General features: G+C 44.5%; 1 protein-coding gene across 1 annotated transcript in view; it reads right to left on the bottom strand.

The window, feature by feature from the left end:
* DDAH1 (dimethylarginine dimethylaminohydrolase 1) overlaps window positions 1–20,866 on the bottom strand; it is a 54,437-nt gene extending 33,571 nt beyond the window's left edge. Inside the window, exon 1 of the mRNA XM_029959714.1 lies at window positions 20,545–20,866. Coding sequence (XP_029815574.1) covers window positions 20,545–20,616 — 72 coding nt within the window. The 5' untranslated portion in view covers window positions 20,617–20,866. The remainder of the gene's footprint in view (window positions 1–20,544) is intronic.
* Window positions 20,867–27,064: the final 6,198 nt, after the last annotated feature.

Below are 27,064 nucleotides of genomic sequence, written 5' to 3'. Positions count from 1 at the left end.
GAGCTCCACACTGTCTTTAATACTAGGACAGTCACAGCTTTCCACTCATAAGGGCTGATGATCCTTCAAAGCAAAATGAAGGCAGCAGGGTACTGAAAGTGTCGGGAAGACGCGTTAAGTGCAAAAATACCGTAGCTGAGAGTTTCTGTAAATGCACAAAGACAGAAATTAGGCAGATAAAAGAGAGAAGCAGGTACAAAGTAGAAGGTGCTTATACATTTATTGCTTTTGTAAAGAGAAGTTTCCTATTGACAACACTCAATAGACAAAACAGAGCTTAGGAGATTTTTCTGTCTATTTCCATAAGGATTAGATCAAAGAGTTGAAAAGAATGTGAGCAACAGGGCCACAGGGAGCTGGGGCACAGGCGCCTTGGTCAGGGAAGGAGTCACAGGTGGGAGGGGGATCTGGCATTTTGACTTCAATCAAGTAGCAACATGCAATCTGTGTCACGTACTACCAGCATCACCACATATCATCAGCTAAAAAAGTGCTCCTATATCTAGAAATAAAATACACTGGGGACTGATTTTGCCTCTGCTCTGAGCAGACTATCCTTTGCCTGGATGGAGGCAGATGAGATATAATTTTTTCCATCCCCGAATTGCTCTGCTGCATCTCTTTTGGGAGCTCTGCTACCACCTTGGCCACAGTGTGTGTGTGAGGGTATTTGCGCTTTGGGGAAATCGATGTTACTCAATGGCTGACGTAAATCCTGCGTTGTACAAGGCAGCAGAGCAGAATTCCCTCATTCCCTGTTTTACCCTATAAGGGCATTTGATGATGGCGCTGTAAACCTGCGCCTTCGCACAGATTTTCTGCAGCTGCTGCAGTACAGCAAAGCCAAGCCCAAGTTTGGATTCTTGTGTGTTGTGATAATCAGCTGGGATTTGGAAAATCCTTCAAAAAAATCTAACGTTCTGGCAACTTAGGAAGGCTTGAGAAAAAAATAGCAGTTTAACATCTGGAACAAAAAATACTCTGAGGAAGTCCAAGACCAACACGGCACAGAACATTTTCCCCCCGTAAGTGTTACTGTACAGCACTTTCTTGTCCCCAGCTCAGTGAAACTGGAACGTTTGCATCAAGATGCTGAAACATTTTATTGGAAGTCATGCTGGAAGGTGGAAAGATAAAGACCTATTCATACATTTGAACATTTTTTAAATTTTCGGGCTTTTGTTTATTTTTATTCCTGTCCCATGAATTTCCTCGGTCTTTTAATGCATCTTAATCTTCATCAATATTTAACTCTACAGCAGAAATACTGCATACTTTGTTTTACAATTTAACTTGAGAGTAGAGGGGTGAAAAAACATTTATGGAAAGAAGAAAAACAGCCAGTTCTAACGGAAACAACTTTTCCTTTTTCCACATGATGTCCTGGAAGAGAGTTAGGGAGAAGGATGAAAGAGAAAGGTGGGCAGTAAGAGCACCATGCTATTTCTGAGAATTAGGGTCATCATTTAGCACACTCCTCTTTGTATCTCTGGGTCTCAGGTTTAAGACTTGCCTAAGATCAAGACCAAAAAATATTTCTCAATGACAGATTTAACTCTCAGCAGACATTACCATGTAAGAGCAGTTCTCTGCAGTAAAAAAACTCCTGCAGTATCTTTCACAATGAACAGGTAACCACACACATACATAATTACATACACTATGTATATATATGCACATCCATCCATCCATATGTACAAGATCCTTTCAACTGGTGATGGGAATTCTTAGTAAACTGTTGCAAGCTAAGAGAGCTTTCACATGATTTTCAATATTACCTGGAATAGCAACTTCTCATTGCACACAGCCAGCCTGTAAGAAACTGCCCAGGACAGAGCAACCTGTGCAAACTGATGCATTCTTGTGCTGCCAGAGATGCTCCACATGACACTTTCATTGTACAATGCCAGAGCCTACAAGAAAAAACCACTGTTTTTGTGTTTCCTTTGTCTCTTACTGAAATCTCTAAGTTCAGATCACACCCTGAAAAGTTTCAGATATCTAATTTTCCAGCTGCCCATTCTGCCATGGAGCAGCACTTGTACCTGGGACACTGGTAGTCTCCACGCATCTGATTAAAAATAAAATTCAGAAAATCTCACAGAAAAAGTGTGAAGAATTAAGCTTTCCAACACAGTATTTTCAGTGTTGGTTATGAAATACTACATGACTTTTCCTTGAAAAAAAAAGTGTTCCTGTGTTTGGACAAGCTCATGCTCTGCCCTCTAATCCAAGTTACTGAGTACTCCTGCAGTATCAAATCAGACCCCACATACTGACTGCAATAGTACTAAAAGTAACATAGAGCTCCCTGCATTCTGTCATTCACCAGTGTCCAAAAGACCCTAAGGCCCCTGAAGAACCTGTGCACAGCCTCAGATCAGCCAGAGCAACTGGGTACAACACAGCTGCTCTAGACCTTGGATCCTTCCAACAGGAAGCAAACCCAGACCTCAAATACATTTCTATTTCCATGTATTTATACATGGAGGATTTATACATGGAGGATTTATACATTTCGATCCTGCTGCATCAAGCTCTCTCCTGCAAAAGAGACTTGGACTTAGCCGAATGGAGGAGCTCAGCACTTGCTCCATGTGATTATTTCTAAGAAAACTCACTAATGTAATGGACAGCAGGAACAGGCCCTGTAGTACTCAAGTTTGTGAATGTATTTTGTTTAGAGCAGAGGGGGATGATGCCATGCAAAGCCCTGTTGTTCAAGAACCCACGAAGGCTCAAGTGACTCGAGACCTCTCTGGATTAACCACAAAAACAGACAATTGATCTAATCAACCTCACGTGCAGGCACACCTCCCAAAAATGGGGAAATAGTGAGAAGAGAGGAGCTCTGACAGAACCACCTGTGGAAGGCTCAGATTACAGAACCAAAAGGTAATTACATCTCTCCATTCCCAATTGCAGCTGAACTCTAGTGTCACATCAACAAACACTTGGCACACAAAACAACAGCTTTCAAGTGTTCTTACAGAAATTAATGACTCCTTCCCAGCTCTGCAGCTCAGGAGGTTCATTATTTGCTTGTGGGTAGATAGAAAATGGTACATCCCTCCTCAGATGGCTCAGCCAAGGGAAGCTACAGGTGCACAGCTCTGCTTGAGCAGAGCTGGCAAGGGAGAGCCTGGCCACCAACCAATGGCTCCAGCAGGTAGAGTACAGAAATGCCTTCAAATGCTAAGGAACCAAGTGAGAGCCACAAAACTCACGTTAGAGAAGAACTTGTGCCACTGTTTTGTTGCTCTGAATATGGAACGCTACTCAATTAAGCACAAAGCAAACCTCAGCAGACAGGAAGAGCTGAGACCAGGAGAACTAAGAGTTGGTTTTCAGTAGGCTCCTTGCAGAACAGCAGCACTGACCAGTGATGGTAGGCTTTCTGATGGTTTATTTGCTCATTTAAGATTTTCCCTCTTGATCAGAGCAAACAAGATCAACAGGCACTTGTTGAAAGAGTACAAACGAGCTTTTTAATCATAGCCTTGAATTTTTTCCAGGCTCACGAGATGTACACCAAAATGCTCTTCTCCAAGTTGTTCCTCTTTTTAAATACAAATAAGACACATCAAATCCTCTCCCATTTCAAGCAAAAAAAAAAAAATCCCTAAACTCCCCTAAACACAACACATAACTGTTCATCACTGCCTTGAGGCAGAAAACAGATCTACAACTTAACAGTATGGATGTCCAGCGGCATTTCTCCAGTGAGGAGCCAACCTCCACCAAGGATCCTGGCACAAAAAGTTTTCAGTGTCTTTGGAAGTGTTTGTTGCTGAACAGCTACTTGATAAATCACTCCTCTCCCCATACACACACACAGTTGTGATACAGGGACAAAAATTAAGCTAAGCAATTGGTATACAACCAGTGCTCCTGTCTCAAACTCAGTGCATCATTTTATGGATTTCCATTCTCCTTCTTCTGGGTTGCAAACCATATAAGCTTTGCAAAAGGCTGCAAGAGTCCATCTTCTTTCTTTTGTCTACAATAAACCTTCTTAAAAAGCAGCAGACAGCAAGAGGTCTACCCTTTACACACAGGCAGGACAAGTGCATCCCATGATGCACACCTAATCCTCTCTGCAGGGCTGAAAAGCCTCCAGACACACACAGTAACACTTCACTATCCCTCCCATTCTCCCCCAGTATCAAACCCACATCTTGTTCACTGCATTTTAATCCCACAACTCCTTACCCTATCTGCCATAGCTAATTCCTCCCTTTCAGCAGCTGGCTGCCCAGAGGACACTTGTGTTTCACTGTTACACTATACAGAATGTAATGAATCTTTAATTAAATGGGCTTGATGAGGAAAGTCATTCAAATCAGGCTTCATCAGCAAGACAAAACCCCAGCTGCCTTTCCTAAAGGATATAACGAAGCACAGTTTTAACTACCTGGAATCCTATTTCAGCACTGCAGAACAAGAGTTCACAAAACCAGCATTTATTAGGAAAGCAGAGAGTGGCTGAAAGTGTTTAAGATCTTGGAGGCTATTGGGCACGTTTTAAGCCATGCAGCTTTTATGGCAACTTCTTCATAAACCAGGAGCTCCTAACAATCTAACATGCTTAATGTAACCACAGGCAAGAGTGCAACTGGTTTCACAGGAGCTGTCATTTGCATGTCCAGCATATTATAATCAGAAAAAATGGTGCAAGCACCCCAGAAAAGGCACCTCTGTGAAGCTTATTGTAGCTCCACAGAAACAGAGAAAATAAAGCACACATCGTCAGCACATCCTCAATGTGCTTCTCATCCCTTTAGGATGCAAGCAACACTGGGAGCTTCTCTTGTTTAATCTGCACAAAAGGATTCATGCACTCTGTGCTGAATGACTCTTCACATTGACTTCAGTGGAAATAAGCTACCCTGGATTTCAGAAGAAAAAAAGCACTAACAGAAAGTTAATGAGGTACAAACCAGGTTATGAATGGACCAAAGAAAAAATTCTCCTAAAGCTATTTCCTGCCCTGCTGCGATCGAATACATGCCTTTTAAGGGCTCACCTTACTCACCCTCCTGCTTTTCTTTAGGCAATGGTTCATTGTACCCCAAGACTTTCTCCACTTTTCTAATCAGTTTCCATTATGTCCTTTTCCTTTAAAGTCTCCCACTGTTACAGCTCCACCAGGAGCAATAATGCTGAAAACGGCAGCATAGACTGGCTACGGTCTTTTAAATAGTCTTGAAATGGAGCCAAGGTGGAATAAGTCTACTGGACAGGGGGGTTAAACACTGGGGCTCTTACTGCAGTGCCTGCATCCCTCCTCCTGCCAAGGCAGCTCTGCACACAACAACATGGAAAGTTTTAGTGCAGAGTCTAGCCTAGGGTAAGAAAAAATTCCTGACCTACAAGTTTTAAGAAGGAAGTTATGAACAAGGAGGCTGGATTTGGCCCCCAGCAAACCAGAGGGAGACCTAAAGGCAGAGCAGAGAGGCAGACCAGTTCTGGCAGAGAAGCACTCAACCCATACAGGGAGTTTTCCCTGTTTCCTCCCCCACGGGAAGAAGGAGGGTGATCCAAGTTTGCTTCATGTATTCACTTCTTACTTTTATGTTGGAAACAGAAAACCACCACCATACCTCTGCTATCACTTCCAATGAACCATTTTACTCACCTTCAAATATTTCTCTTGCAGCCACATTTCCACCTCACCAGCTTACACTCACAACTAGCGAGGCTCAGAGCTGGCTGGCAATCTGATGAGACAGGCTCTCACAAGAATTTCCTGCTTCTGGTTCGGCCAGACATACTGCAACAACAGACATTCTCGCAGTATTTTGGCACCTCTGCTCCTTGTTCAGGCCAAGACCCAGGAATGCAAGAGAAAAAAACACTTTTTAATTTTTAGAATTTTAAAATAGCTCCTCGCTCTGCTGCCGTGGGTGTCTGGTTGGCTTCCATGCTCAAAGACTGCTTCCACTGAGATTAACTGAATTTGGAAACTACAGTGCTGAAGGTATGACCAAAAAATTTGCTTCCCAGAAAACAGCTTGGTAAGACACCACCACAGTAGGGCGGTGGAGCAGTTTGCTCCAGAGAAGCAAGTGCTATGGAAAGAACAAACGACTGACCTTCCAAGTACACTGAATTAGGTTTTCCACGAGTCCTGGGGTACTTCCAGTAAGCATTTCAGTCAAGATGACCTAGCTGGGGAAAACTCTGCATAGGAGCCTCAGGCAAGACCTACAGATCTTTCATGCATGTTCCTCAAAGTGCAACTCACGATGAAGCGAGGAAGCCAGAGTTTCCATATTTTCTGGTCTCTTCTATTGAATTACCATGCAAGCCTGCACTACAGCTGGACAAGGCCATTTCTCAGTGTGACTAAGGACTCACAGTAAACACTTCAGACACTTGTAGTCTGTTACAGCTCACACCTGTACTTCAGGGAGCATTTTTCTAGGTGTCACTGCTTACCAATATAATTCCCACTGATAGAGCAGCTTGGGAAAAAGCCTTGCTGGAAATTCAGAATTTGGGTCACATACAGATGCACTCAGACAAATCCTCTCTCCTCATCCCAGGTCTCAGCTCACAGGAGAGCCTGGATGTGTGCCCATGCCTCTGGCATGAAGTAAGGACCACGATGGACACTGTGGAAGGTCCTGGCTCCTTTCAAGAGGGGTGATCCTTAGACATTTTTCTAGTTGTTCACTGGAAACGCAGCTTCCTACAGACTGTGTTGATATAAGCAGCAGTCAAGGCACTTGCAAACACACCTTTCCTACCTCCAGCCTGTGATGGAATGCTCCTCTGCCTCATGCTTAGCTTTCTTACAGCAGCAAAAGCAGGGGAAGTGGGGACAAAAGCACTTTTTGTGAAAAATGTAAATGTCACTCCTAGCATATAGGAAGCTCAAATTTTTAGTATGAGTCTGGAAACAGAAACCCAGACTTCTCAGTGTGAGTGCCTACAGCTGGGTTGGGCTCCTAAATCACGCATAAGCTCAGGAGGAAAGAGCCTGGCTTTCAGAGACACTGAGCCTTTACTTGCCATTCAGGGCCCTGGCCATGGGTCAGAGGACACATACCACAGTTTGAGCTGTTATTTGGGCACGTTCAAATACTTTAAAAATATTCTGTTGATGATCTCACTGACAGGAGTTATCACTAATGCCTGTGTCTGTGCAGGGCTGAGTAATGCACAGGTAATGCCTTGCACCAGACAGGGTATGCATGACAAGGAAAGATGATGTTGATGGCAGTCACCTCCTCATCCTGAGCTCCTCTGGAGTACCTTCCCAAAAAGCTAAATGAGTGCATCTATTTTCTACTAAGTATAAAGGAGCAAACCTACTGAAAATCTCATTACTAGAGCAGTCAACACATACAGGAGACATGTCAGATGCTTTATGTATCAACAATGAAGTGACAGCTTTCCCATCCCTGGAGAGCATGCAAAAACCAAGGCACAAAGATTAGGTGTTCTTTAAAGATCCATACTCCATATGGATTTAGCTTGTTCTTAAAACTCATTGCAAGATATATTTAATATTGCTACATGCCCTATTTAATATTATTATGAATGCAAGTTCTATTGTGCTATTAACCTTCATGGTTAACAATGGCTAACACCTTCATGGGCACCACACCACAGTCCAAAATCTCCTAGTGAATATTTAAGGCTAAGAAACACTTTAAAGCGAAAACCACATCTCAAATGTTACATTATCTCAGGCTTTCCACTATTGAAAAACATGACCACAAGACCAGCTCAGAGAGACGGCAAATAAGTAGACACAAGAGAGGAAAGAGTTTAAGTGCTTTAAACTAATAAGACTAATTACAAGCTCTACATTAAGCACTGGCACCTTACAGGATTGAGCCCCATCTATTTATATACTTGCGTCATAAGCACAAGCCTTAAGGTTAAAAGAAAAGGTCCCTCTGCTTGAATCCTAACTTAACATATAGAATAGACAGCAATTGCCTGTCTTTATTCTTTCACTCCTTCCTGGTCTGAAACCATTAGCTAAATCTACATCCAGCTCTCCCACACTCCTTTTTGCTCCAGATCCCACCAGATGCCCACCAGAGCAGGCAATCAATGCTCTGATGGACACCTCCAGACCACTTCTCATACTGAATGCCTCCTGCTAGTGCCAAGGCTGCGGTCCATTCCAAGTGTTATCATATTTAACATCACCGTCCATATGTATTTTGTAGGACTAATAAAATTAAAATGGGTTTTCAGTACTTTTCATACAACTCCCATGAAGTCCAGTTTGTTACTTCATGGCAGATGTAGGTGTGTGATGAATCTGCTTTCAAGAATGTAAAACAGGGCACTATTTTTAGACGTGGTATCAGGATTTATATAAATCTGAATAAGACCTTACACACTGTTTTATTAGCAGCCCTTTGTTTACATTCCATCTGGAGAAATGCAAACCGTCTCTTAAGAAGTTTTAGGACTACTGTTGCATGTTAGAGGGCTGGCAGACCTTTAGAAGCTCCCATTAGGCTTCTGGTTTGTGTGCAGCAATCTTGTAGAGAGGGTAAGGAAACTAAGCAAAGTGGAAACTAGGTTAAAATCAGAGAAGCCTGGTGCAGAATTACAAGCAGTGCCTTTAGTCTTTAAGATGAAGTGTGGACAGAGCACATTTCAACTGCACAAAAGCTTTTGGCGGTTTCTGGTGGCTGCTGCCATCTGTGCCAAAGTTCCCCTAAGGATGGAGAAATGAGAAAGTCGTGCTCAGGAAATATCAAAGTCAGTACATGAAACAGCAAGCCCCAGGAGGGACAGGACATGCTTGTAGCTAGCAGAGGGGACAGTCAGGGGAGTATTTTCCCACTAGTACCACAAACCCAGCTGCCTTTTTTCAGAGCCTGGATAGCAGTCGCCCTTCTTTGCTTTCCCTTGCCTTGCATTTACTTCTGCTACTCTCCAGTCATCCTGCATGGCCAGGACACAGTGTCATAGAAATGTGGGCTGCAGGGGAGAGATGGCTCCAGCTACTGAGTCAGGGAAAACCATTGGGAGTGTTACTGCAGTCAAGAGAAGGCACCAAAGCAGATCTGCAGCACAAGAGCCTGTCTTCCCTGCCCAGCAGACTGTGATACCTACAGGTCCCAGGCCCTCACAACCCCAGTTTGATCAGAGCATCGCTGATGCCACGGGTCAGACTTCTACACAAAGGGCTGATGTCTGTGAAGACTTTAGAAACACAGCCACAGAAGTGTGATTACCATCCAACACTGGCCACACCAGTTCTAGAGTCCTGCTCCTGTAAAAGCTCTCCAGTCAGCCCTGCACAATGCACAGCTGGTTTGATGCTCTGCTGTCAGAAATACCTTTCAGGCTGCTCGTGGCATTATCTCAGATAGCAAGATGGATGCCACTGCTGGCAGCCTGCCATTCTTCAAACCCACCGAGAAATGGCTCCCGCTGCTGCTGTTTGCAGGCATAAAAAGACCAGCAGTTCTAGTTTGCAAATTTATAGTGATTTGGTTAGCTGTAAAGCCAGAACATAAGGTCAAACAAGAGCGGTACCCTTTCCAAATGGCTCCTTGCACTCTGAAAAATGAATAACTATTTCCTATCACTGACGCCGGTATTTTCAGGCTCATTTGATCCACATCATGCTATTCAGGAAAAGCCTGTCGATCATCTCCACAGCACAAACTGCAGATTATCAGCTGCCATCAGCTGTCCCACAAAAACATATACTCCAAAGCCCATGGGAGACTGTCCTCCCCAGCACTTTTCTGCAAAGGCTCTTCTAGGACACTCTCTTCCATAATATTAAGCCTGACTCTCAATATATCAAACCTCTGTACACCAAGCATTCAGTGCTAGGCCTTTCTAAGAATCATTTTGCAAAGCTTGGATGGCAGTATGTTTTCACAGCTGATGTGGAAAACCTAGAAACAACATTTCCCAGTGAGAAATCTCTGCTTTACAAAGTGTGCACTGTTTCTTAGGGTTAATCTGACTTGCTAAGGGACGGGGGAGTGGAATTCTTTTATACTTTTGACATAAAACATCTGACTGTCTTCCTGATGGAATCATTCCATTTTCTACTGTCTGTTCTAGGATGGATATACTGAGGCAGGGAAGAAAAAATAGATCAACATCTGACCTCAGAGCACCCATTGCTTGTGCTAGTGATGGCCCATCTTATGCCATCGGACACCCTGAGTAAGCTTGAACACAGGTTTCCCCTTGCTAGGTGGGATGGAAACAGTAAGATCTCTGCAAGGTTAAGGCAGGGCATCCGCCTCCCAAACAGCCAGTCCTTGGACAACTCACGACCTTCAGGATCACAGCAAGTGACTCATTATGAGTCTGCTAAACAGCTATCAGTATTACAGCTTATTCATAATACATGAACAGCTTAAGTGGGTCACAGAGACCTGTATATCCAAGCAGCCTGACTCCAACAGCGGCCAGTACCGGCAGCTTAAGGAAAGAATAACAGAAAGAGGACAAGTATAGAGTGCCGCCAACTCCAGTATATTTTCCCTAGCTTATTGTAAGAAGCAGTGCACATATTTCCAAAGCCAGCTATTGCATCTGGATCTTAAACAGCTATTGATGGATCTTCCTTTCATTAGTTGGCATCCAGCTGTACTTTTGCCCACCCCTCAACATCCTGGCAACAACTCCGACAGTTCAGTAGTGCATTGCATGACAAAGTACTTCCTTCTGCTGGAATTTGCTGCCTGGGTATTTCTCTGGATGTTATTAAGTTTCATACTATCATTCCCAGTTCATTTGCTCTGTACCATTTGAGATATTGTAGAACTCTCCTATTTCTCTGCTCCCCTACCCAAAATAACTTTGAGCTGAAGGCATTTATCTAATTTGTGTCACTTCATACAGGAACAGTCCTACATTGCAGCAAGGTCTTCTCATCCACCCCTACCATTTCTCCTTATTCTGCATTTCCAAAATGGGTAACGAGAACCTCACACAGCATTTCAGGTCCAGATGAATAACCAGTCTGAGCCAAGTCATAAAAATGGCCTTTCAGCAATACTGGAGGTACAGAGCCATGAACTAGCGAATTAAACTTCAGTGAATACCTGGTGACTAGCAATAGCCATGCCACTTCTCCTCTGTACAGTGTTGGAAGAACATGAGATTCATCACTTTTACTATATTAAGCACAGTGATGACAGGCACACTCAGCTATTTGGGTAGGTGAAACACTCCAAAGCATTTGTACTGCTTGCAAAATTAACTCCTATAGGACTGCTAAAAGTCTCTCACTTCTACATAGAGGCATTGTCTGCCATTTACTACTTACTATTGCTGGAGAGCAGGTCAAAAACTAGCTCCATCTCTAAAACACTCGTCTTTCTAGCCTGAGTCTGCATGGAGATGACTTATCTCCACGGCTGCTGGTCTGCAGCTCAAAGGACATCAACTGTACTGAAGTGCAGAGACACAAGCACAAGCAGAATTCTTATCCTACAAGATCATCCTTTCTGAGATAAGGGATTCAGCTTCCATGACAGCTCTTACATTAAGCCTCAGAAAAAGCAAAGAGAAATGCAGAATCACTCACAGCACTGTCAACAGCGTCCAATTATGTAGCAGTTTTGTTTTGGTTTGCTTCAGTGGCCAGCTGGGACTGAGCTGAGACAGATGATTTCATCTTGCCAGAGATCTTCAGTTGGCATCCAGAGACAAGCATGGATAGCCAGATCATTTACTATTAACATACATAATAAACCTTCCAAAACAAATTATCACAACAATTTTTTAAAGATTATGCCAAATACTGAATCTCTACTGACATGAAAATGAGTTCTGCAAGTCTTGAACAAGCTGATTTTTATATACTTGTTTGGTTTTGATATTGACTCCAAATGACAGAAAAATGGCTGATTACAGCTGGATTACTGGCCTTGGATGAATGCAAGACCCAACACAGGTATATCTCAGCCATAAAACATTCCACTTATCTTCTTTCTGAAAGAAAATTTCTAATACTGCTATAAGAGAGGCAGCAATAAAAGATAATGTCACCTGACACTGTGGGTGCATCATTTATCTTCACCCTAGTATCATGACTGTCCAGATCTGGTACCGAAGTGAAGCTCTCTTACACCATATACTTGATTAGAGATATGCTCCTATAATAAATACAAAAGAAAACCCAGGGTGGTTTATTTTTTAAAGTAATGAATGATCAGTAATTACTGATAGTAATTTCTTTCTTGATAGGAACACATTCTCTGCAGTCACCAACTTCTGGTTGGCAAGCCTGTCATAAGCAATTACTTCTACACAGATGTCTGTATGTACCAGGGTAACTTACAGGCAATGAAGACAGTTTTGTATAGGTAACTTTTGTTTCAGGTCAGGCATTTAATAATGAGGTCTACATTTTTGATCCAGCATTATTTACCAGAAGACTTTTGACAAAGACAAAAAAATCCTCTGAAAACTGCACAACACAAGCATACACAGCTTTCCCAGACTAATCTGAGCTGCTAAACCCTCAAAATATTCAGCACGAATGGTGTATTGCAAGTTAAAGCTTGCTATACAATCACTTCCCACAGCATCCTCAGTGCCTGCTGCAGAGGCAGAGCACCTGTTCCAGAATCACTTTGGAGACCCAGCAAGCAAAAAATAACCAGTAATATTGGTAGAAATTAAAGTTCACATATGTTTGTTTTAGTAGGAAATGTCACTGCTAAGACCAGTCATCCTTGCTGAATGGTCATCCTTGTCATCCTTGCATGCCTTGGTTACCTCAGCAAGTGGAACAGCTGGAGACAATAGTTGAAGTGCTCAACTGGCCTTGGTGATACAATGTGGTTTTGGGAGAAATAGTAACAAACCAGAGGTTCTTGCCTCTGCCACATTTCTGTTTCTACATCAGAAGTATCTTTTCCTTAGTTACTGGGGTCCAGGTAAAGAGATGGGACTGGAGGCAAGTTTGCAAGTGGAAGCAAGCAGGAGGCAGAGGAGTTAAAATGAAGATACATGCTTCTGTGCATGTGCGTGTCCTAGCACAGTGCTGTGAGCAGCTACACACTGTGCCATTGGTACAGCATGGAAAACCTCACTGGGGACTTTGCTCTCCATATCATAGCATTTTGGAAGCCAACAGGCAGAAGCAGAGCACCCAGGAGCTCTTCTGCATCACATGCTCTGCTCCACCACTCTCTGAAGATGCTGTCAGATCTCATGATGAGCAAGACAGCCCTGTAATCTACATGTCAACCCTGTCTTTGCAGTGTGTAGGGAGTTACAGGCTTGTATGGAGCATAGGATTTAAAAAACCTGTTAGGCAGACAACACTGGGGATGCTCTGAACCCATCCTTGAATCTCAAAACCAAAATTCCAGCAGTGACTGTAGTAAACTAGTTTTTGCAATGTTTTTAAGTAAGGCAGTTACAAAAAACCTCCAACTAGGCTCAATTTGGAAGTCTGTGCAGAAACTTCTTAGGGAAGGAACAGGGTAGCTCCAAGCCATGTGTATAAGTCAGAGCAGCAGCAAAGACTCTTTTCACTCAGAGGAGATGCTTATGGTTATTTGGAACCTTTAACCACTTAGCATTTGCACTGAACCGTAAGCTCACCAAGGGCTATTTATCACAGCCAAAGGAACAGTGATTAACAAGGTACACAAGCTGACATCAGACTTGTACAATAATAATCAGTGTTCACAAGAGATTATAAAACAGGGTTCTGGCCTTTTTTAATCTTCTGGTCAGCAACTGGGATATTCATGAGAATCCTGACATCACAATTCAATAACAAGGTCTAAATATGGCTTCTGCTAGAAAAGCATGAAACCCAAGCTGCTCCTAGACTGTCCTTAAATATTGTTTTGCAGTTCTATAGATAGAAAGTAATTATAATGAATATAGTCCACACATATTGATCTGACTAGAAGCTACTTCCTAACATTTTCATTAAATCTGTGATCACAGAAGCAAAATTGAAAATGAAAAAATATAATTCTTGGCAAAGCCAATTCAGCCAAAGTGTCAGCCTTATTAATGTAAGGGTCAGAGCTACATCAGAAATGAACTTGAAGATCACCTGCCTGAACCAAAAGGCCTCACTTAAACTGTGGAGTAGATGCAAGGGACAGAGCTGCAGAAACAAATCAAACTACTTTTGAAATAGTCTGCTTTAGGAGGCTAAAACATCTCTTCTCATGTATGCTGATAATTATATAGGCTCCTAATAAAGGTCTACCTCATTCTGTCTAAAGGATTGTTATTTTAAACTTCTCAGTACTGTTTAAGAGAAACTTCAGTACTGTTTAAGAAACTTCTCATCTACTGCATGCTTTTCAGTTAATTTATATGCTAATACAAAAACCACTGAAAATTTAAGCTAATGAAATAATTAAAGAAAACTCTGAAGCACATTCTGATGAGAGTTATTCTGTTGCTTTCTGGAACCCATGATGGGCATCACCTCTTTCATCCTGAAGAAAGCCTCTAAGTGACACCAGCCAATCATAGGCTCAAAGGACAACCAAATCCCTCAAAGTGGGGAAAGGACCTTTGCACAGGAGTTAGCTCTTTCTCTCATTGAAAGAGCTTTAAACTAGATTGGAAGAGGAAAAGAGATAAAACCAGGCTCACTAGAGCACAGCAATGTCTGAAGGATGCTGTGGTAGTGAGCTCCTTCAGTTTGCTGTCTCAGTGAAAGTAGTGGATGGAGATCCATGTGGCATCAAAGATGCAAGGGTTACTGATGCATTAGGCCCATCTGGACATGATGTCTGTGAACAGAGAAGGACTAGTGAGTGATCTGGTGATTGGAGGCCACCTTGGGCACAGCAATCATGAAATAAGAATTTTTGACTATTGCAGAAGTAATGAGAGGTGCCAGTAGAACTGCCACCTTGGACTTCCAGAGGACAGCCTTTGGCCTGTTTAAGGGACTGGTTGACAGAGTCCCTTGGGAGGCAGTACTGATCTGCTTGAGAGTAGGAAGGCTCTCCAGAGGGATCTGGACAGACCGGATCGGTGAGCCAAGGCCCGTGAGGTTCAATAAGGCCAAGTGCCAGGTCCTGCACGTGGGTCACAGAAACCCCTTGCAGTGCAACAGGCTCGGGGAAGAGCAGCTGAAAAGCAGCCCAGTGGAAAAGAACCTGGGGGTGCTGGTTGAGAGTAGCTAAAAATGAGCCAGCAGTATGCCCAGGTGGCCAAGAAGGCCAATGGCATCCTGGCCTGTATCAGAAATAGATTGGCCAGCAGGATCAGCGCAGTGATTGTCCCTCTGTGCTTGGCACTGGTGAGGCTGCATGTTGAATCCTGTGTCCAGTTCTGGGCCACTCACAACAAGAAAGACATTGAGGTGCTGGAGTGTGTCTAGAGAAGGGCAACAGAGCTGGGGAAGGGTCTGGAGCAAAGTCTTATGACAAGCAGCTGAGGGAGATGAAGGGGCTCAGTCTGGAGAAGAGGAGGCTCAGAGGGGATTCTACAATTACCTGAAAGGAGATTGTAGTGAAGTGGGAATTAATCTCTTCTCCCAGGTGACAGGACAAGGGGAAATGCCCTCAGGTTGCACCACGGGAGGTTCAGATTGGATATTAGAAAAAATTTCTTCACCAAAAGGGTTGTCAAGCACTGGGCTGCCCAGGGAAGTGGTTGAGTCACCATCCCTGGGGGGTATTTAAAACATGTGTAGATGTGGCACTTAGGGACAGGGTTTAGTGATGGTCTCATCAGTGCTGGGTTAACAGTTGGTCTCTACAATCTCAAAGGTCTTTTCAAACCTAAAAGATTCTATGATTCCAAACTCAGGTCCTCTGGTACTGGCATGTGCTATAAAATAAAATAAACCCCCCATAACCTAATTAAGTTCAAGAGCCAGCAGAGCCTTAAATCCATTTCTCCTGAGCCCAGCTTTTCTATTACTTTGGAATAGACATCATTATCCTGCAGGACCATCTATATCTACAGAGAGAGTGGAGAAAGTGTCTTGCATTTGGTAGTAGCTATGTAGTATTACCTGAACGTATACAATACATAAATAGCTTACTAAACTGTTTTTGCTTCTGTTGTTTTCAAAAACCTCCACCAACTGCCCTGAGAATCATCCCTGCAAGCAGTAAGCTGCAGCTGGGACAGCAGTCCAGCCCAGGGTGCAAGCTGTGGTTCATATACAGCTATGCAGCCCTGCAGAAGCTGTACAGGGCGGGAGAGAAGGCAGCAGCTGAGGCTGCTCAGCAATGACGAGCAGGTTACCTGGCCCAGCACAGCTGGAAGCTCTGCAGAAGCACTGCTGTGGACAAAATCCTGCCACTTAGCAAGTAGGTTTGGGAAGAGGTACCCAGAGGTGTTCAAAATGCCATTAGATAGTTTCTCCAGTTCTTGTTGAGAGGATGGGATTTAACAAACATACTCCTTAGCTGCTCATTCTGTCCTCACTGCTGAAGGACTGGCTCTCCTACACCACACAAATGCAGTCACAAGTTGTTTGCAGTGTGTCTAGGGGGAGTAGGAAATAACAAGAATCTTAGATAGAAGTTTCCTCTAAACAACCAAGGAAGGAACCACAGTGAGCTCTTCTGTAGCGGCTCTCAAAGTTTTCCCAGCACCAGCTAATTCTCTCCTGTGCGACAGCTGAGAAGAGGCCAGGTCACTGTGGGTGCATTTTGCTGAGCTTCTGGGTTTCCATTTATCTGCATAAGCACAGAAATGGTGGAAAGGCTGTTTTGTGCTATCCCAAGCACATTAAGACAACTTATGCAGCAAGAGCAATGTGCTGATGAGGGCTCTTCTCAGCAACTACCCCTGTTGTGTTCAGAAGGTGACGTTGAGAGTTTATTCTAGAGGAATAAACAATTGAGAACATACTGCTGAAACAAAAGGTGCTGGAACGGACAATCTGATCAGCGATCATAACATTTCCACTGGAGTTACTCAACTTGAGCATCCACTGCACTGGTGACTGCACACAGCTAAACAAAACACTAGCTTATCCACACTGGCAATCTACCTTTGACTTACTTCAAAATCCTTTACCTTTCTGCCAAATTCAAAACTCCTCAGAAACTATGAATTTTAAAATAAGTTCAGAAGTTGATAACACAGAAACATAATGCCTTGAAATAAGTCTGACTTGCAAATAAATCATTAAATGCATGACTAATTTTTCTACTTTACTAAAAAAATACTGGGCTCTTTCCCAGTACTGCCTGAACATGACCAAATTTAATTCAATTCTTTTTTCTCCTTACAATAACTTGGAGCAAGAACAGACATAACCCCAGATTTTATTTTGTTTTGTTCCAGACAGACAATCAGTAAAGAATCCAATGTTGCTGGGGGGATAAGCAATAGTATCTATAGTCTGAAAGCTCAATCAATGCTATTACAAACTACTGCAGAAATCTGTCTGCTGCATACAGTGTTACCGTAATTGGTAGCAAGCCTTCTTAATAAGGAGTCTAGTCAGTGAAAGAACATGCTGCATCAGTTCTTAAATATTGCATTTTGGGTTTTCAGTAGCATGAAACAGAGGAGATTAAGACAGTACTGCTCAGTTCATGCATCGGGCAGACAGTTTATCAGAAGGCACAATGCATGTGAAACAGCACTGTTACAGCTATGCATTCAACCAGGCTGTTGTCTCGGGGATGCAACTTGGCAGCCCCCTGTGCCCTTCAATTTTCTCTGGTCTGATCAGGCTTCAGAGCCCAACCTACCACATGCCTCTTTGGCAGATTTCCTGGACACAAGTCCTCCCTCTATTAATTCTTTGCAGAAATGGTACCCTACAACCCTGTTTCCCCCATCCCTTCCTTCCTCCACTGCTCCTGGCTGCTCTGTACAAAAATCCACCTAGCACTTCAGAGATCAGTAAGACAAGTCCAGCTGAGTCCTGCCTTGCAGGGAGGCTCAGGTCAGGAGTGCATATTCAGGAGCTGGGCTTCACTGGGTTAAGCCAAGCATACGCCAACTGTACTGCTAAAGTATTCATGGGTTTGCACTTACATTACATAAAAAGAATAAGAGATTGCACTTTCAGAAACTGGTGCTGTACGTAGACTTCATCCACCCCCTTTCCCTTTCCATCACCCAGTAGGAGTGACAATGCACTACAATAGCCTTGGTTCATTTTCACACCAGCTTTACCTCAGCTGGCTTGGTCAGATCCTTCCTTTCCTGGGGCAGGACTTTGCATTTGTCCCTGTTCAACCATGAGGTCCCCATGGATCAGCCCCTTCCTTCAGCCTGGTGAGGCCCCTCTGAACAGCAGCCCAGATCTCAATGGTATCACCTCTCACCCTTGCCTCAGTTTGAGGCCATTGACAGCTCAATAGAGATGCCACTACCTCTTCCAGGTCACTAATTAAGGCATTTAACAGGGCAGATGGTAGGACAGGCCCTACAGCAACATCACTTGCCACCAGACTCCAACAACTATTTCAATGGGGAATTCAGAGACTGAATATAAAGCTCAGAAAAATACTTTGGGAGACTGCTGACAGCCACTCACTGGGATTAACAGGAGGGTCAGGAGCAGGTGCTGGGCTCCATCAGCTCAGAGCGGCCACACACCTTGGTGCCTGAACTTCCTGAGCAACTGTGGCTGGTCCCTCCAGAACCAATGATGGAGGCAGCAAGAGCAGAGAATGACTACAGTAGGAAACACCCTCTCATGCAGCTGCAGCAAACAGCTTTTTCTGAGGAGCTCTTTATGAAAGCCAAGATGCCCAAGGCAAATGCCAAGCCCTCCACCACAGCTTGCAGAGCTCTGGGCAAAGTAGACATGTATACACTCCTGCTTTCTAAAGCCTTGACCATCTCACTGTTTTCAAGATGGCACACTACTACTACTCAAACAAAGCAGACATACCAGCTAAACACGACTGACAGTCACCATACTGGGAACGGGGGGGATGCCTTGGAGGGGAGAGGAACCAGGAACAGGCAGATTTCCTGCAGAAATCTTCTCCCCCTTTCCACGAGGCACTACTGTAATGATGTTCCCAGGAAGAAGAATTGTAAATAAGAGTTAAATGTTCAGACAAGCATAGTACAGTGCCATGCATTGTTATAGCTTTAAAAGGATATTTGTTCAATTATTTTTTCTGTTTTACTTCACAGAAAACTCAAGGAAGGGATTGCTCCATCATTCAGGAACACTAATAAGGTTTAAATTATGCTTTAGAGCTCTGTCTCTCCTCTTGTTTCATGACTCTGCCTGGACAAGTCACCATGGAAAGAAGTAAGCCTGTTCTCCTAAAGGAGAAATTGTACAAATGGCAGCAGGAGTCACATAAGTACATACCAGTGAAAACTCACTGGAACTCTGGCTAAAAAACAGCTGCTTTTTAGAGTACCACGTGGCAAACACTGTACTCTGATGCTGTCACTCTTAAGAGCATTCAGACGTGTTACAAACAGTAAATACACATGGATACCCCCAAGGAATGTATGTGTACAAGATGTGTGCAGTATCTCTGACTGTTACACTGTTGGGAAAATTCAAGTAAACTTCGTAATTTATAAAAGAAAGGCACTATATAAAAAAACCCCACCCAAGTGGAGCATCTCATCCACTGCACTCAATGGCCAAGAGGAGCTACTGCTATACTAGAGCTACTGGCCTGTCCCACAGGCACAACAGCACATGCCTGTGGACCGCAGGATGCACTATGGTACCAAGGACGGGAACCAAAACAGACAAGATGAGTTATGTCAAAAGATTCTCACAGGAAGGCAGGTTGTCACTGTACTAGTTTTGCAGCTTCAAAGAGGGAGCTCATTGACGAGATAACTGGGTGGTACTTCACTGCCTGATGAACTAGTTTATGAATGGGCTGAGCATGTTAAAAAAGTATTAAGAGTATCTAAAGTAAAGCTCCTGTGGGTGTGCATTCTTCACACCTCTCTCCAATGAGTCGGCCTGCATCCCCCGTACATCCACACTCCTCCAGCCCACAGGGCCTGCAGTGGCTGTACAGGAAAGTGAGATCAGGTTCAAGGGCATTCAGGCTAACACCGAGCACACCAAAACACACACCAGCTCTTGCACACAGGCCATTGGGTACAACTACCACAGATACCAGTGATGCACTGCCTGGGGCTGAGCTCAGGTTGAACATGTAACGAAAATGGGGTCTGCATGGAGCATTGCTGCACCGCAGACAGAAACCCGCTCAATCGGCTGCCGACCCATCCCGCCGGACCGGGCCGGGCAAGCTGGCAGAGAGCAGGAGCCCGTACGCTCCAGAAAGGATGAGTCATAGTTTACACTGTCCACTTGTCTTCAGAAGCAGCACACTGCTCTCCGGTAGCCCCAGAGCCGCCGGGCCCTCCGCCCGCACGGGTCTCGCGTGCGGCAGCGCGGATGCGGGGCCGGAGCCGCTGCCCGGGCCGGTCCCGCCAAGCCAGCGCTGCTGCTCGTGCGCGATCCGCCGCCGCACCGCCGCCTCCCGCCGCTCCGCCGGGGCTCGGGGCGGGCCCGGGGACACGCCCGAGGCGCAGGGTCAACCCCGACCCACCTGCGCGGCAGCGGACATCGCTCCCCGGCCCGACGCCGCACCGCTCGCACCGGCTCCGCCACACACCGCATCGCAACACCTCCTTCCTGCGGCTGGCGGCCGTGCGGGTCAGAAGCGCCGTCTCCTCGCAGACGACGGCCACATCCTCCATCGAAGACGCAGTCCGGGGAGGCCTCTCGTCGGCGGCAGCTCCCCGACCTGCAGCCCCAGCTTGGCCCCGCAAGCACACCCAGTACAGCGGTGCCCGCGCTCCGCGCGAGCGAAGTCACCTCGGGCCCCGCCGACCTGCGCAGGCTTTGCGACACAGCACTCCGGGCAAGCGGCCGCACCAACGGGGTGCGTGCAGCCGGCCGAAGGCGGCGGGGCGGCGCCAGCCGGCCAATGCTGCGGGACGGGAGCGGCGGTGGCGCGGTTCGGGCGCGGGAGCGGTTTCGGCGGCCCGGGCGCCGCCGGCCTGGCCAGGGGGAAACGCCGCCGCGGCGGCCGCGCCCGCATTGGCTCCCACCACACATTTCATGGGGCCGCCGCCGCGCGCGCCCCAATTGGTGGGGCGGGGCGGCCGCGGCCGCCATTGGCCGCCCCGCGGTACTGTGCGGGCGGGGCGCGCCGCCCTCCCGCGCTCGGAGCGCGTGCGGGCCGCGCCCCGTGGCACGGCCCGGGCAGCGGCGTGTCACCTCGTGGTCTCGGTAGGTCTGTGCAAAGGCACAGCTGCGCTGACAGCGCTCAAGCGCCGGCGTCCCGCAACGTTCCTACATCCATCCCAGCTGACGTGGGCACCGGGAAGGTTGCTGACCCTCCTGCTCGAGGACACGCTGGCCTGGCTACCTGCGAGCCCTTTGCCGCCGCCTGCCCCTTCCTTTTGGCAGAGCCAGAGGCCAGGTGGTTCATCCGGGTGGCTAAAGGAAGATTATCCTATGACAACGGCAGTTCCAAATACAAATCCAAAGGAAATAAGCCCATCCTAATCTGTCACCATAGCTTTCTATGGGGCCACTCACCAGCGGAGCGTGTCCACCTTCTCCCACTCCTTTACACTGTCAAGGTTTCCACCTCTGTGGGGTAGGAGGGGCACCAGTGTTCTGCTCCACCTCTGCCTCAGGGACTGAAACCATGAGCATTTTCCACACTTTCCTCTAAAACAAACCCTTGCTTCCTCTGGTTTCATTTTTCCAAGGTTTTACCCTGACTGCAGACTATCCCGGAGGAGGACCAGACCTTTCCAGAGCACACCTCTGGCAGCAGGTGAATGAGGCTTTGGGCCAGACCTTGCACCACTGGCAACATCCACAGCACCAGCCCTCAGCTGTGCTGCTCCTGCTCCCAAACTTCCCAGGTACCTCCAAAGTCTGTCCTCAGTAGAGCAGACAGGAAGAGAGGAGGAATACAAATTTTCCTTCCAGCTCTTTTACTGGCAAGGCTTTTTCAAGTGTCCCTCTGGTCATGGAGGCGACTCCACTAGCAGACAGCTCTGTGTCCCCCCTTCAATGCCCAGACAAAACCCAGGCAGCTGCTTTGGCCATACTGTCACAGATATCTGCAGATATTCAGCATTTGGGAATATGGTGAATGAATAGCATGAAGAAAATACCAAAGTGTGTTTCTAAAATGGCAGATGACTAGATTTTCATCTGCGTTTTCCACACGTTCTCCAAATATCCTGTAAAGGCTGCCTTTACTTAATGTGCATAGGCGTAATTATTTGAATAACTGTCATTCACTGAAAAATGTTCAAATATTACTCTCCCTAAACAAATGGACAGGTAATTGAGTTGCTACCATTTCAAATTCTTGAAAAACTGCTACGAGTGGTCTCTGGTATAATGTATAATCCTTCCCCCATCTTTAAAGCCTATTTGTAATTATTACATATTTGGGATATGGCCCTTGGCACACTTTGGTTTTCTTTTTGTTAGTGTGACTTTTAGCCAGAAGATGAAGTGCTACTATCCAATAATTTAAAAACTTGCCAGGGTTCCTATCAGAAAAGGAATTGAAAACAGTTTTCTTGCAGCCAGTGGGTTGGAAAGTTATAGTCAATACAGATTTTTTTGACATCCACAATCACCTTATGAATTTGTAAGCGATGACAATTTTTAGATCTCACTGAAATTACAGGACATGAGGTGATGCTACACAGTCATCTCATCTGCACATGATATACGAGGACAGTGAGGCTTTCCCCAGAGGCATTGTCACCAAGCTGAGCTGAGATGGACACGGCTGCTCCCTGGGTGCTGGTCAGGTATCACTTCCGACAGCTTCCCAATACCTTTATGGGAGACAAGGCTGGAGGAAGGACTAGCTTTTTATGATGTGCAGTGCTATGAGGCAGTGGTATGCTACAAGCACAACGTGTTTTGGAAATACACATCGTTAGCTGTTTTGACAAGGTCTCAGAACTAATGACTACAATAAAAAGAGTCATCTGTATTCCCATAAATGCATAAACCAGTGCAGTTTAAATACCAATTAAGATCTGTTTGCTGATTCTGAGTATTGTTCTATTATTTATGGTGAACAGAAATGCATCATTAACAATCTAGGAACAGATGCACCGTGAGCAAAATTGTACATATTTATAATAAGATTATCAAAATATCAGTTTACTCACAAATTAACATTACAAAATAGAATGTGTTCACACACCCTTATGTGAGTGATGTTAAAAATCCATCATATGCAGTAATACAAAATGGGTCAGATACAGGCATCAACATTAAATATAGTCTACTTTGCTCAATATCCAGTATTTTCCTGTAATTATGTCCTGCTGGAGAGACTAGTGTAAAAGAGCAAAGCTGCCCCCCAGCAAATAAAAAAGCCGTGCCACACTATGGAATTCATGCAGAACAATGAAAACTATGCTTGTAATAAAATACGGACTGCAGACCGCTTAAGCAGTATCGCAAAAACTGTTTTTAGAATGAAGAACATGCTTCATGCAGAAAAGGATGCAAACCCAGGTGTTTTGTGACTGACACCGCACAGGGTCATCTGTTGGGAGTGACAGAAGAAAATTGCTTTGCAAAATGTATTTTAGGGTGCAAATGTGAACAGCGTGTTCGCTTTCAAGAGAAAGGAATAGATATTGAAACAGGAGACGTGGTTTTAAAGTTATGATGGAAAAGTATTGATACACAGAGTGAAATTTTATCAATTTGACAAAATAAATAGCAGCATATCGATAATATTTTTATTTTTTTTCCACAGCCTCATCTTAAGAGTAATCTGCAGCTATGTAAAAAACTGCCACAAGGATGAAGGGAGTAATTTCCACAAGGTAGAAGGCAAGCAAGATTTAAATACTAGATATATTGCGATACCCAGATATATCAAGGAAAAGTACAGAAAACTTTCTAACAATAAAAGGAAGAGAAAAAGATTGCCTGGGAAAAATGTGAAGCTCCATACCAGAAGAAATATCTGCTACGAGCAGAAAGACAGAGATGAGAAAGGAGCATGGATAAGGAGAGGTCCCATCCAGTCCCATGGTTCAATTATTATTATTTTTACACTGAAAACTATTATGTTAGTGAAATCAGCTACTTAATGATGAGTCTAATGTCCCCAGTAGCAAATGAGCAACCTTTACATGCACCACTGGGTGACTGAAGGTCAGAGACAGTCACTGCAGTTGAACAGTTTGTGTGACCATGACAAAGGAGAATTTGGATCACTGCTGAATACAAACACATACCACATGGGCTGATTGCTCAGGCATGCTGAGTGGCTGCAAAGTTGGAAAACATTTCCCATCACTTGCAGATGCTGGAACACCACCACTGCCTTTAAAGCCTTTATGGACATCTCTCAAACCATTAATGAAATACTAATTGAAACTCCAGAGAGAAAAGCCAAGACAAGACAGTAACTGAACCACTCAGACACCAGCACGTCCCACTATGACAATAGGAATTCATCCAAGAAAGATGGAGAGGCACTGATTTCACTTTTGAAAAGGAATACACCTTTAAGTGATTTCTTCAGCTCGCTAGAAAACCATGCAACTACTGCACAGCTAAATGCCATTATTAATAGAAACAAACACTACTCTGCTGGAAAAGCTCCCACTATGATCAATGGGTCATTCTCTTAAAAGGCATACAGGATCAGGTCTTACTCACAGCCATAGAAGACAAAAATATTACTTTAGTCATGCTTTAGATACACAAACAGTGACTCAAGGGGGTTTTTGTCCAGATAGTTGTCAGAAATTTTCTATTTCTGCTCTTGCACTGTAAAGTAAAAAACCACAGTGATTCAGTGAAGCAATGTTTTTACTAAATAAGTGTTCAGGCTCCTTGTTTAGAGGAGCTAAAGATGTCACTTCACCCCACTGCATGGACAAGCTCCCAAGTGTTTTTACATTTTCCAAATCCTGAAGAGATTTCGTTCACTGTTTATTCTTTACATAAGAGATCACTTCCAGAAGAGGAGAACCAACTTCTTCTGGGTGCCATAAATCAACAGGGCATCTGCCAGGCTGTAGAGAAATACTTTTGGGTAACAGCATTTTCTCTTGCCTGAGTTGAACCTGAGCTATCTCAGTCTTAACAAGGTCCAATTAATTCTATGTATAGCTGGTTCAGGGGAAACACAATATTTGTTTTGTCTGCTGTGGGATAATGATCTGGGCATTTCCTCAGCTGGCATTTTGCATCCTGCAGAGAAGGAGGAATTCCTGTGAAATGACAGCTACACATTTGTTGGGAGACAAAGCTGTAAAAGGGTGATTCTTTAAAAGTCAGTTTTGCCATGTCACATGGTACAGAGGAGCTGGACAACACGCAGAGGCACAGGGCATTCCTCACATTTGTAGTCTTCTCAAATGTTTTGTTACAATAGATTGCACCAGTACAACCAGGATCAACTTTTGGATTCACTTGGCTGGGCAAACAGATCCCTGAGGAGAGAGCTGCAGGATTCTGATGGTTTACCTTCTGTGCTCCTACCTCCTCACCTTTACCATGCCTTACATCCATTTTTACCCTTCTTTCTCTGCAGGGGAAAAGTCACTTGTTGAATTTTTAAGAGAATGGGTTAGGTACCACAGGTTCAGATGACTATGATGAAAAAATGAGATTAGTTGCCAGTGAAAATCTATTATGAATTACAATAGTTGACATCTCTCTTACAGAAAAGAATAGAAATACACCATTTTTGTCCCTGATGGACAGACTTCCCAGAAATATGCTAGAAGTGCTACTTCAGCTGAGAAAGAAAGAGGAGACAGAGCTCAGATAAGTGCCTTGCAAATGGGTGACTGCAACAATAAGACTATTTCTGCTATCAGACAGCATTTTTAATAAAGTATGCTGTTCTATAAGCTTGGCAAGAAAGCATCAGCTCTAGCAGTATAAGGGAGGATGGGTCATGCCATTCACACTTTCACAGCTACTGTTCAGTGCGTCTCATGAATCCAAAACCAGCTTGCTATGAGGTGCTACTGGTGCCCTCCATGGGCAGCACAAAAAGGCTGCCTGAGAGAAGGATGGGATAAAGTCTTTGGTAAATCATGGCTGCTAAACTGGGCTGCACTGATACAAGAGGAAAAATGCATATGCTGTGTTCTTTCCTCCCCCTCATATTTTCCATCAAAGCTATGTCTTGACTGCCTAAAAAAGCAAAAGCTTAAAAATGCTGATTGATGCAGGTTAATATTTTTGAAAGGACCCAAGCCCTTTGCAATGTAACTTGAGTTGCCTTTTCATGTTTATCCTAAGGCTCCATTTCCCTTTTCTATGGAGCCATCTGACCAGCTGGCAGCACCCTGCAGGTGTGGCAGGCTGTCCTTCCCTTTCATTGCCTGAAAAGCCCTCGCAAGCTCAGCAGTAAGATGCAGTGACATTTGGCTGAAGAATTTCTTGCTCTTTGTGGTTTGCATTTCCCATTCCTTTCAGGAGCCAGCTGCCTGAGAATTAATTCCCAGCCTTTCTTATCACTTAGGCATCTTTTGCCTTGATTTATACAAGCTTGGTGCATTTTTGTTGTTAACTTTTTCAATGACTTGCAAATGCAACTATGAAACTGTATATTTACATGAAACTTGTTAAAGTGGAATTAGCTTTTATATCCACATGAAAGAGAATATGTATGTATGTGTATATATATGTATACGTTTATATATGTGTATGTATGCAAAAGAGTCAACAACTTTGTGGTTTCCTTTGTGTGCCTGCAATGGGCAAGCCAGGTTCCTTGGCACTGAGATTAGTGCCAGAGACACACAAACAGATTAATACATCACAAATCAAGCTAAGAAAGTGAAAGACTTTTTTACCAAGTTTATTAATATGCTGTCCTGAGTGTCAGAGTTAAGCTGTAAAACAATGAAAGATACAGAAATCAGCTACAGTATTAATGTATCCAGGCTGGTGGCAATAACTCTTGCTGTAATTCATGACAGTGTAGGCATGAAATTACCTTTTCTTCTTCAAATGGAAATGTTTAATAGCTGTTTGCCCCCTGCCATAGGGGCACAATGCTTAGCTGCTTCCACAGGAAGCAGATAGTACACAGGGAGTGACAGGAGTGACACTGGTTGGAAGGCTTGAGGAGGCAAAGGGTGATCAGTGATCAGCTTGTTTTGTTTGAACTTC

This window comes from Manacus vitellinus, unplaced genomic scaffold, assembly GCF_001715985.3.
Source record: "Manacus vitellinus isolate BGI_N305 unplaced genomic scaffold, ASM171598v3 scaffold_21_pilon, whole genome shotgun sequence".
Taxonomy (NCBI): domain Eukaryota; kingdom Metazoa; phylum Chordata; class Aves; order Passeriformes; family Pipridae; genus Manacus; species Manacus vitellinus.
The sequence above is the reverse complement of the archived record's forward strand: the minus strand, read 5'-3'. Positions and strand labels throughout refer to the sequence as shown.